Source organism: Vulpes vulpes, chromosome 15 (genome assembly GCF_048418805.1).
Source record: "Vulpes vulpes isolate BD-2025 chromosome 15, VulVul3, whole genome shotgun sequence".
Classification (NCBI taxonomy): Eukaryota; Metazoa; Chordata; class Mammalia; order Carnivora; family Canidae; genus Vulpes; species Vulpes vulpes.
In genome coordinates this window covers 78,503,797-78,516,245 of record NC_132794.1, presented here as the reverse complement: position 1 = coordinate 78,516,245, position 12,449 = coordinate 78,503,797, and the positions used below count along the sequence as shown (strand labels likewise).

General features: G+C 42.2%; 1 protein-coding gene across 3 annotated transcripts in view; it reads left to right on the top strand.

The window, feature by feature from the left end:
- TMEM273 (transmembrane protein 273) overlaps nt 1-7,710 on the top strand; it is a 39,670-nt gene extending 31,960 nt beyond the window's left edge. For 2 of the 3 annotated variants that reach the window (XM_072739282.1, XM_025989760.2), the window contains 2 exons: nt 1,197-1,220; nt 6,517-7,710. In XM_072739282.1, coding sequence (XP_072595383.1) covers nt 1,197-1,220; nt 6,517-6,541 — 49 coding nt within the window. In that variant the 3' untranslated portion in view covers nt 6,542-7,710. The remainder of the gene's footprint in view (nt 1-1,196; nt 1,221-6,516) is intronic. The other variant, XM_072739281.1, reaches the window with a different exon arrangement.
- The last annotated feature ends 4,739 nt before the right edge of the window (nt 7,711-12,449 follow it).

The window sequence follows — 12,449 nt, the reverse complement described above, 5'->3', positions numbered from 1 at the left end:
CTGGAAATGAATAGATAAACCCCAGGCCTGGAACCTGCATTGCCTTTTGAGGGCCCAGCTGGCCTCTGTGGTGGGGAGTACAAGATGGGCATCAGTTTGGGTAGATGAGATCTGCGGTGGTGAAGACTCTGCTGGCAGCCTGGCCTCCGGGGCCCTCTGCTGGGTGGCTGAGATTCCCTGGGCCTGTGGCTATAGACTATTGTGGCCACAATAGCTGTGGCTATTGTGGCTAGCTGTGGCTCTGTGTCACAACTGAGGGGTCATGGTGGCTTCTCACCACTCATGGGGGAGGGCATGCTACCTTGGCTATCCAAAATTACCTGCATGCATAGAGGGGCACTTTGAGTTAGATAGAGTACTTTGCCTTGGAATTCCAGTGCCCCCCTGGAAGTCTCTGCAGATCCTGTTTCAGAGATATCTTAATCGTGGAATTCACAAAAATGGAAGTTTTGACAATTCCTAATTTCCAATCGTGGTGCATGTGTACATGCTTGTGGGGAGTAGAGGGATGGAGATGCTGTGATGGTTCGTAGCAACCCACAAGTGTGTGTGTGTGCGTGTGCGCGCGCGTACGTGTGAAGGTGCTGCTGTGTGCAGTACAACAGACCACTTTAAAAACATTGTTTAAGCAACAGTAGCTGTAGCTTTATGTTCTCATGGACAATCATACCAGCACATGATCCAGTTTTTTGTGTGTTTGGAAGTTCTGAATTCTTTGAAGCATCAGAGCTAGAGGAGGCAGTTTCCATTGTCCATCCGGATGAGGTGGCTGCGGTGGTTACTCGCAGACAACACTGGTGAAAGTGAAGTCCTGAAAAGGGAACAAGCAGGGGGCAGGAGAAAAGCAGGTGGCTGGAGGGAAGGAAGGAACGATGCAGCGCAGGGGTGTGGCGGGTAGCTGGATGGGACCCTTCCCCCACCTCCCCTGCCCAGGGATGTAGCCCTCCTACCACGTTAGAGGAGCCCTTCTTGGCATGTATCACACCAGCGCTCCTCCACAAACGGATTGCCAAGAAGGGAGGCACAGTTCAAGTTTCCAAAGCTAACACTAGATGGAGTCAGGCTGAGTCAGGAAGAAGTTAGACTGAAAAGAAAAAATCTAAGAATTGGCAAGCTGTTCTCCTAGAGCAGAACTTCTCATGCGCTTTTTGTCACAGGGAATGATTTAATGAACATCCGATTCTTCTGTTTTGCAGGTCAAAGCTCCATTTCTCTGAAAGGTGAGTTGTAAGAGCAGTCACTCCTTCTGAGAGGGAGAGAGTCAGTGGCTCCCCCGAGGTGGCCCCACACAGGATGGGAGGGGATTGCTAGCCACCAGCCAGGACTCCTCAAGCCTCAGCTGGGACACCAGGAATCCACATCTTCTTTTTGTTTTTTTTACCTTCCAGAAAGTCTTAATTTAGTAGCACTTCAGGGAGATTTAAAATGGAGCTGTGGGAGCTTCTTTGCCTGATTAGAGCTGAGAAGATGGGATTTTAGAAGCAGGATAGTTCACTTTCTTTTACTTGCCAAATTTTTCCCTTGAAAGGTCATTCAAACTGTGAACTAGCCAACTTAATCCACATGATGAAAAAAAAAATTCCAAGACTTTTGTGTCATCAAGCTATCAATTTGGCTGAAGTGTCTGTTTCCCTTGTTGCTTTTGGGTCTCACAGTGAGGCCTGCGTATACAGGATTGGTCACAGTTCACATTCCCTTGACCACTGGTCTCCACCTCATGCATCACCCAAGTGCTCTCACCTTCCTTCTTTTTGAAAACTCTTCAAATCCATGGAAGAATTGAAAGAATAGTGCAAAAAAATAATAATAATACATCCTTCACCCAGATACACCAAGTTAATATTTTCCCCCATTTACTTTATTCTGTATACATACATTTTTTTCTGATCCACTTAAAAATTAGTAGCAATATCACCCCTAAGTTAGTAGAGATATTTCACCCCTAAATATATAACCAGATGTCTCCAGCATAATCATAATCTGGTGACTACATCTAAGAAAATGACCAGTAATTCAGTAATATCATTTATTACACAGCCCATATTCAAATCTGATTGTTTTAAACATATCTTTATAGCTCCAGTCTTCCAAACCCAGATCCATGGGGTTTGTCTCTGTTCTGTCTCTTTGTGTTGGACAACTTCTTTCCCCGTGGCATTGTCAATTTCAAAGTCCATTTGTATGATGTCATCTTCTGGACTGGTCTGATTGTTTCTTCCTGAGTAGATGCAGGTTGGGACTTTTTTCAAGAACACCGTGGGAGTGACATGGTGTGTACAATAGAAATACTGTACTGCATCAGGAAGCACAGGACACCAGGATCTCTCACTGTGGGTAATTCTACCCTGATTAAGGAAGTGACCACTAGATCTCTGCTTTGGGGAGACAAATTTTCCTCTTCCTAATTAGTTGATAATCTGAAGGGTGATGCTTTGAGACCACGTGAACATCCTGACCTCCAGTGATTCTTCACCCAATGATTTTACATCTGTTCACAGTCCATGCTTGAATCAGTTATTGCATTAGGGGTTACAAATACTGAGTTTCATTTCTAATGCTTGCATCCCTTCTGCATTTAATAGCTGGCATTCTTCTGGAAAAAAAGACTTTTTCCTTCCCCCTTTTCTCTTTCTCTCACTTGTTGAAATAAACAACATATTACAATTCATCACCATCACGGATCTTTGTGATACTCAAATTGTCTCCGGTTCGTCCAGAACCAGTCACTTCTTGGTGGCTTTTGAGCATTTCCTAGATTTCTTTTTTCCCCAATTCTTAAGACTTTTGACACAACACGGCATCCAGGCTCATCTTGTACTGTCCCTGCTCAGACTTGGAATCACCCATGTACCCCTTAGATCCTTGTTTTTTCTTTTTTAAAAATGTATTTTCTTTCTTTCTTTCTTTCTTTCTTCTTTCTTTCTTTCTTCTTTCTTCTTTCTTTCTTCTTTTCAAATATTTTATTTATTTATTCATGAGACACACACAGAGAGAGAGAGAGAGAGAGAGAAGCAGAGACACAGGCAGAGGGAGAAGCAGGCTCCACCCCGGGAGCCCAATGTGGGACTCAATCCCAGGACCCTGGGATCACTCCCTGAGCCAAAGACAGATGCTCAACCGCTAACCCACCCAGGTGCTCCCTTTTTTCTTTCTTGATGTGGAATAGTTTTTAGAAGACAAGATCTGGACACAATGTGTGCTCATGGCTCCTGAGACATCACTGCTTCTAGGGCCTGAGAGGCCAGGACTGAATCAGTAAATGTATATTTAAACCACAAATTTAATACCATAAGGCTCTTCTTAAGCTTTCTTCACTCCGTATTTGTTTTGCCTGCTCCAAAGTCAAAACCCTGTTCTATATAAATATTTTTACCCTTTTGCTCTATTCTCTAATATTACACAAAATACTTCCATAATCACAACACTCTGCAACTACAAACTTGCTTAGTAGCTTGAAATTTTCTTTTTTTTTTCTGAGAATTTAGCTTTTGTGTGTACCAACTATTATATTCAAATTGAATTAGTTATTTTCTCTGTGTGATTATGCTCTCAATTTGATATAGAATTGGTATCCATGTGTATGCTATTTTAATGCTCCCTTTCGGGCAGGCCAGGTGGCTCAGCGGTTTAGCGCCGCCTTCAGCCCAGGGTGTGATCCTGGAGACCGGGTCCCACGTCAGGCTCCCTGCATGGAGCCTGCTTCTCCCTCTGCCTGTGTCTCTGCCTCCCTCTCTCTCTGTGTGTCTCTCATCAATAAATAAATAAAATCTTTTTTTAAAAAAATTAATGCTCCCTTTCTTAATTCTTTTAGTTTAATTCTATTTTTTTTTTAGTTGTGAAACATGTAGATTAAAATGTAAACAGGTAAACTCAGAGAAGTCTCATTCCCATACCTGCCCACTCTATTCTGTCCCCACCCACTGTGTGGAGATCACTATTTTCAAGAGTCTTTGCTTTATCTTTCTGTGTTCCTTTTACACAAATGTATCTAATTAAAATTATATATATACAATTGCCATAAAATTAAAAATGTTTACATATGGACATGTGTATATATATATATATATATATATATATTCTAGTTCTTGCAAAGTTTTATTGTTTGGATCTCTGATCCATTTAACATTTATTGTGGTGTGTGGTATGACATATGGATCCAATTTAATCTTTATCCCAAATGGCAGTCTATTTCAGTATCAGAATTGAAAATATTATTTTCCCCAGTTTTATTTTCAATCTTTGTTGTATTCTAAATTCCCATGTGTACTTGGGCTATTTCTGGACTTTATATTATTTTCCATCATATTTGTGAGTATTCTTGTGCTAGTACCACACTCTTACTTGTGCAGACTTCATGGTTCACTCCGCCATCTGGCACACTCCCATTGTGCTTCCTATTCAAGAGCACATTCTTGCTATTCTCTTCTAGCTATCTTGCATATTTGTTTTTCCGTATGAGCTTCAGAACCAACTCCAGAATCTATTCATGGAGCAAACACCTTTGTATTTTTGTTGGGGTTGCATTACATTCATGTGTTAGACTGAGGATGACTGACTTCATTATGATGTTAAGCAGTCCTTCGTGGAAAGGTGAATGTTTTTGCAAGGCTGTGTTTATGTGTCTTAAGGAGTTTTTGGCTTGACCTTATGGGTTTTTCACATTTCTTTTTAAGCTTATTCCTAAGTATTTTTCTGTTCTTGTTGCTTTTAAGAATGGAGTTTCCCATTATGCCTCTTATTTGGTCATTGACTGCTTATGGATTATTTTTGTATGTTAATGGTATAGTGATGGCCTTACTGAATGCTTTTATTGTGTGTGTTTTTTGCTTGATTTCCTTGGGTTTTCATAATATTATGTCATCTGCCAAATTGTAGATTGCTTTTCCCAGTTCTTATGACTCTAATTGTTTTCTCCTCTCTGATTGCATTGGCTAAAACCACTAATATTAAATAGTAGTGGAAACAGTGCAGATACAATCTTCAAAAGTCTTTTTCTCTTTCTCTTGACACCCAGGCCAGGTCTGCAACCTGATTCACCTGCTAGTACAGCTGGCAGCTACTATCCCAGCCTCTGCCTAGCTTATCTTTTCTTGCATGTTGTGCCTGTCTCTCTAGGGACTGGTGGCACATCTGAATGCAGGGGAGTGACTGCTCTGTAAGAGAATGACTTCTTCCAGGGAGTAAGTCATAGGTGCCTCTTCTCCAGCTCAAGGCCATCAGGAATAGGAGGAGGCTGCCTTTCTGGTTTTTCCATCTTCTGCAAACATCAGTATTTTAAGAGCAAATGCTGCATAGGCCCAGCCACTTTGGATCCTGTTCTTAATAACCCCTGAAAGGGTCCTTTGAATTCAGGACTTGTTAAAGATAATATAAGATATGAACTTTTTTTTTGAGCCCCTGCTCCTCTAGACCATCCAACTTAAACTCTGATTTTTGGACTCACCATGTTTTAAAGGAGAAGTACAAAAATCTGACAGCCTTTAGACTCTCTTGCAATCCCTTCAGACTCCTGTCACTATCCTTGCTTTTTTCCAACTTGCTTATCTTCCATGCTGGCTCTGCTGCCATCAAGCTCTGTAACTCCAACCTCAATGTGCGTCCTTGGTCCTCCATACATCGGGTAGGTAGCTGCTATCTCTTTTATGGCATTTGGCTTGGCTTATCCCACTGCTGCTTCACTCTGCCCCATCTTTATGCTGTTGCTGTCCCTTCTCCCATGTTAGATATCCAGACACTGAGATCAAGCATGCACAATTGGATGGCATAAACAAATATGCAACATTCAGTGTAAACATAGATATGCAATTCTGTTAAAATTATAACTGTTATGAGAAACTATAGTGAGATGTTGGTGTGAATTCAGTCTCTTTGCATGGGTGGGTTGGTGAGGCCTTTAGTTGAAAGTGTCCACAGCAGGCACTGTTCCCTACTTTATTGAGCTCTACTATATTGGGGTCTGGTTTGGTGACCTCATCTTTTCTTCTGTGCTACTAATTTTAGGTAGATACAGAGATAGAGCTAGATATGCCATGTGTGGACAAGTCTCTTCTTCTGGAATAGCACAAGTTTAGACTTGAATGTACCTAGTTTCTAGTTACCTTTGCAAAGGTCCATCTACCTTGTTACCTGTAGCATCTTCTTAGATGGGTGCAATCTCTTCAAGTACATAAAGTGGCATTTTCCTGCTGATGTGCCTTTTAACCTTGGGGGTTAAACTCCCCTTTTGGCCACTAGGGTGGGTGAGGTTTTGTGGCTTGAGATTGGCAGGCAGAAAAGAACCTCTCATTTGGGCTCTATCTTAAAAACTCTCCCTTTAACCTAGAAGCCACTGGCCTTCACACACTTTCTATACTGCATGGGGAAATGTCTCACCTTGCTGAAATAAGCTAATGAATTCTTTCATACCTACTAAATAGTGTGTGCTGCTCACTATTAAGCCTATAAGGATATGCCATGATTAGTTAGAGCATAATCACTCTGTCTTTAGGTCTTCCTGATGGTTCTCTTCCTTTCCAGAGATGCAGAAGTGATTGAGCTCTAAATAAGTGACCTCTTCAGGAGAGGTTGGGCAGTCTGGGACAATTTCCCACAGTTTCAGTCTCAGGGATGTCATGAATTTGAACTTCCAAAGATGGACCTTCATGTGGAGCTCAATGCTCAGAGCAAGTAATATATGGAATGAAGTCTACAGTGTTTCTGTCCTAAAGGAAAATATCAATTCTCTTCCACAAGAAGCTGACTACATAGATGGAGGCACAAGTACTTTATCCTGCAGTAAGAAAGGATGGAAGCCAATAAATCCACAGTCTATCCTGGTCCTCCATAGTGGAGCTGTTTATGATTCTGTGGTAGCATTGTATCCATATCAATGGAACCTACCCATAGCAAATGGCTCATGGAATGGAGATGAAAGTCAAGACACGACCTCCTTAATACTATTGTCTATCAACAGGTAAGCATCATTTTCTAGAACTGATGGCCTCACCTTCTCTGTTGCCATAAGAATTCCCCTGCGAATATTCAGGATTCTTGAGACATGAAGACTATGGGATAGTTTCAAGGCTTATGAATGAAAGACTAACTTCCCACAGGAAGAAATGGAGGGCTGGGCGGAGAGGAAGGGTCAGTGGCCACAGAATGGCTTGCAGCTCTGCAATGATGGAACCAATGAAGGATTAATTGAAAAAGCCAATGATGTGCCAATGGTAGGGATCTACACAAATGTAAGGGATTACTGTTATATTTTTACCATAGTTTTATGGTTATTGGTACAAATGTGAATGGCTTTCGTGTGGAGGACATGACTGGCAGAGGCTTAGGAAACACCCATCTTTTTATTATTGTCATCAACCTAAGGCTGTGTGGCATAGACCCTGTTAACATTTCTCTCCCCTATACTATCAACCCTGTATTTCTGGGGCTGCTTATGGAATACTCTTTGCCTTTCCAATTAAACAGAAATCCAGGTGATTGTGTGGGCTGGTTCTTTTTGGATTGGGTTATTCTCCTTGTGTGTGATGAAAGATGAGCAATATTTCAAAACAAAGTGCTGTGTTATAATAATTTGCCTGGATTCCCAGGGTGTCTTTTATCTGACTTGATAACAACGTAGCTCATTAGAAGCCTTTGTTAGCTGATAACCTAAAGCGGTAACATGATCTCATAAGCAATTTTCTGTGTGTAAGATAGAATAAACCATCTTGTAAGGTATCTGTTAATTGATTTGCTTCTTTTAGCAGCATTTTAATTAAGACTTCTGGTTTCTGAATGGCAAAGGCACATACAAACTGAAGGTGAATGCCTCAGGATTCTCAGTAATCATTTTCTATAGATACAACAAAACCATGGAGTCCTCTCCTCCATCCCACATCACAATATATTTTCCTAGCATTGTTCCTGGGTTCTGTTTTAGGTTTTGTTTTAGCCTCACACAGAGTTTCCTGGGTGAAGAACAAAGAAATATGCTGAAGCCAATGTTCTCTCCTTGGGTTATAAAGTCTGACATGCCCTGGGAGATCGCATATAATGGGTCCCTTTGGCTTCCACCCCAAATTCAAGCTCAGTGGCTTCCTTCTGTGGAAGTCCAACTGGAAGCTCTCTGATGCCCCTCTCTACAGATATTCTCCCTGGTAGCAGTTCCTGGGGATGGAAGTTCCAATAGGCAAGAGCACTTGGAAGTGTTTGGAGACAGCCACAAGAGGTCACTGTGTGTGTAAATGCAGTGTCATGAGTGAGGGCCATTCTGACCGCCTCACCCAGTGGTTTGGGAGTATGGTAGCAGAGGCCGAGGGTTAGAGAAGCTCCTGTCTTCCCAGCCTAGTAGGCCCTGGGGCCCCTGGAACACATGCAGGTCCTGAACAGCCCAACTTGGCAGGCCGAACACCCAGCCCAGTGGGGCAGCAGAGGGACCAATGATCCTCAAACACTTGAAGGAAGAGCCATCCCTACATGGATGGGGCAGGCAGCAGCCAGTGGCAGCCAACCAGGGTCCATGGGCATATCTGTGGTTTCTACCTCCAGGACTTGGTACCCACAGGAGGAGAAGGTCAGATGGGAGAGGTATATCTGGCAAGATCAACAAATAAAAAATGAGCATCAATTTCTATGTCTATAAATGTAAAATATATTTACATTGAACCTATAAATTAAAATCAATACATAAAAAGCAAATGCATATGTGTCTATATATTCTTTTATGTGTTTTAAGGTATACATATCATAGAATTTTAAGAAATAAATGGGGATTTGAATAAGTTGATAAATGATATGCCTTTTCATCATCCAAGTGTGGAAATAGCTGAGAGTAGACAAACAAGCAGATGGAGATTAAAATATGAGAGTAATTGTGATTTCAAATAAGTCATGTCAATATCACTCTGGGGTCCCAAGAGTGCTGCTTGGTATCCTCGCCCCAGTCCAAGTAAGAGGTAAGTGTGGCTTGGGCTAGGGTGCTGGCAGCAAGGATGCAGAGGGTGGATGTGTTGGGATGGGGATTGGAGGCGAAGATGTCAAGAATTACTGGTGGGTAGATTTGATCAAGAAGGAGAATGTGACTCAGCATCGCTCCTAAAGTTTGGTGCCTTTGAGTAGAATGTGGAGGACCCGGAGAGTGCTAGCCTCGGGCAGGCTCTGCAGCTGGTCTTTGGTCTCCTGTGTCAAGCATTAGGGCACGGATGGGTGGGATACATTTAGGGAGAGTGAACCCCACATGCTTGCAAGTGTTTATGCTTGGGTACTGGGATTAAAAACACATGTGTTGGAGATTGCTCCAGAATATGCTCCGGGATCCTGGGGGAAAAGTAGGGGAGGGTAAGCCTGGAGGAGTTCTAGGCTTCTTTCTGCGCATGGGGTTGCTCAGTCAAACGGGGGTTGAGAGGAGCAGAGCCTGAAGCTACAAGCAAAGTGGGTGGTGCCTGTGACATGACGTCTAAAAGGGGCCAGGTCTGGGCTGTGCTCAGGGCCCATTCTGTTGACTGGTTCTTTTCCCTCAGAGTCATTTGTCATCATCTCAGACTTGTCAGATAAATTAATCATCCATCAAAGGATAGGATTTTTCACATGTACGTTATCACTGGATGACAAGTGAGTGGTACATCTCTACACAGAGAGTGGGGCAGTTGCTCAGGCCTCCTACATTCCAGCCTCACTCATCAGCATATCTTGCATCTTAGTGTTCATGGTACTGGAGTTTCCACTGACTTATGATTTTCTCATCATTTGTGATCCTCTCTCTGTGCAGTTTAGGTACATGATAGAGTTTGTAGGCTCTGTAGCCAAATGTTGCTTTGTGAATTGGATAAACTGTTTAACTTTGCTGTGCCTCGGTTTCCCCATCTGTAAAAATGGGCTAATAGTTGTACTTACCTAATAGGATCTTCGTCATCACTAAATGAAGTAACATATGTAAAGCTCTTAGAACACTGACATGTAGTCTGCACTCAGCAAACACATTTGGTCACACTTTACTCATTATAAAATTCAGATAAGGTGAGATTAGGGAAGTTTTCATTTTTAGACATTCATTTCTTTATGTATATATTTGAACCAAGTTTTATTTTAGAACAGTTTTAGATTGTCCTTAAAGTTGTGAGGGGATTTCAGAGAGTTCACCTATGCCCCACATCCAGCTTCCTTAGATATTAATAAATATCTTACATTAGTATGGTTTATTTGTCACAATTAATGAGCCAATTTGATTATACCACTACCTAAAGTCCTTTATTTGTATTTTCTTAGGTTTTTTTTTTTTTTTTTTTTTTTTGTATTTTCTTAGTTTTTACCTAATATCCCTTTTCTGTACTAGGACCCCATCCAGGACACCACATGACATTTAGTTATTGTGCTCCCTTAGGCTTATCTTGGTTGTGATGACCTCTCAGACTTGCCTTGACAGTTTTTCTTTTTTTAATTTATTCATGATAGTCACACAGAGAGAGAGAGAGAGAGGCAGAGACACAGGCAGAGGGAGAAGCAGGCTCCATGCACCGGGAGCCCGACGTGGGACTCCATCCCCGGTCTCCAGGATAGCGCCCTGGGCCAAAGGCAGGCGCCAAACCGCTGAGCCACCCAGGGATCCCTCCTTGACAGTTTTGAGGAGCACTGGTCAGGAGTTTTGCAGACTGTTCCTCAACTGATAGTTTCACGTTTTTCTCATGAAGATAAATTTCTTTTAAGCTAATTTTAACATAAAAATGATTATAATCATACAATAAGTGTTCACTAATATTTACCATTGTTCATATATAGTTAGCCAGATGACTGACAAATATCACTTAGGGCAGCCTGAGTGGCTCAGCGGTTTGTTTATTTATTTATTTTTTAAGATTTTATTTATTTATTCATGACAGAGAGAGAGAGAGAGAGAGGCAGAGACACAGGCAGAGGGAGAAGCAAGCTCCATACAGGGAGCCCGATGTAAGACTCGATCCTGGGTCTCCAGGATCAGGCCTTGGGCCGAAGGCAGGCACTAAACCGCTGAGCCACCGGGGCTGCCCTGGCTCAGAGGTTTAGTGCCACCTTCAGCCCAGGGCTGATCCTGGGGACCCGAGATCAAGTCCCATGTCAGGCTCCTTTCATGGAGTCTGCTTTTCCCTCTACCTGTGTCTCTGCCTTTCTGTCTCTCTGTTTCTCATGAATAAATAAATAAAATCTTAAAAAAAAAAAAATCTCAACCTTATACTGGCAGGTTCAGTAAAAAGGAAAACTTTTCTTTTTAAAATAAAACAAAGCTGGTGTTTCTGGTTAGTATGGGGCTGCTCAGTTTAGCATCTCATAACCATTCTGCATGTTAGACCAGCAGTAGAGACCATGAGAATACTCGGGCTCCCGTTTGGGGCAAGTGTAGATCTGACTCCACTGTCCTCCCATACCCAAGAAAGGATGAGCCCACCTTTGCTCATTCTGTGACAAGCAGGAACCCTTAGTATTGTGGCCTGAGCTCTCCAGAAATGTTGTTCAGAGCTGCCCATTATTTTTCCTATCAAAAACAAAGACCCATAAAGAAGCCATACATTGTGGTTTGGATTTTTTTGTCCATTCCTGAGTTTATTTTATTTTATTTAAAGATTTTATTTATTTATTCATGAGAGACATAGAAAAAGATAGAGAGGCAGAGACACAGGCAGGGGGAAAAGCAGGCTCCATGCAGGAAGCCTGACGTTGGACTTGATCCTGGGTCTCTGGGATCCTGCCCTGGGCTGAAGGCAGCACTAAACTGCTGAGCCACTGGGGCTGTCCCCATTCCTGAGTTTAAATCAGAAGGTGGTTCTTACGCACTGGCAGCAAATTGTGAGTCAAGCACAACTGCTGACCAAAAAGGAATTAAAAGGATGTCTAAGGATTACCCCTAACATGTTCAGATGGGGCATTTATGGCAGGCAGCAAGGGCTCTGCTCTCTGTCACCAGTAGACTCACTCCAAGGGGAGATATTGTGTGGCCTCAACCACATCATCCAGAAGGTACTACCTGCTGCTACTGTAGCTGACCCACCTCTCCTTCCATCAGCCTTCTGGAGGGAGTTGGGTTGGGTTAATGACTCTTAACACCTCTGGCAGAACTTGGTCTAAGTTCAAATCACCAAGGATTGAAATTATGCATTTTACATTTAATGACCCCGGTGACATATTTTTAAAAATTTTAAATTAGTACAAAAATATTTCTAAGCTTGGAAATCTTAAAATACTTTGAAAAACAACTCTTAAGGGATTCTGAAGCTGGGTATGATAGAGTAGTGTATCATTCTAACTCTCCTACCAATAGCAATGATAAATTTAGTACAAAATACAGTAAGACAACTATTTGAGGTACTGATGAGCCACTCAAGGCAGGTATAAGCCAGAGGGAAATTGACTCTTGAAATTGAAAGAAGAGAAGTGGGTGAGTTCACATTTATTTGGCTCTACCCTTGAAGACACATCCAGTTTACATTGTACACAGAGTGTTTAAGTAG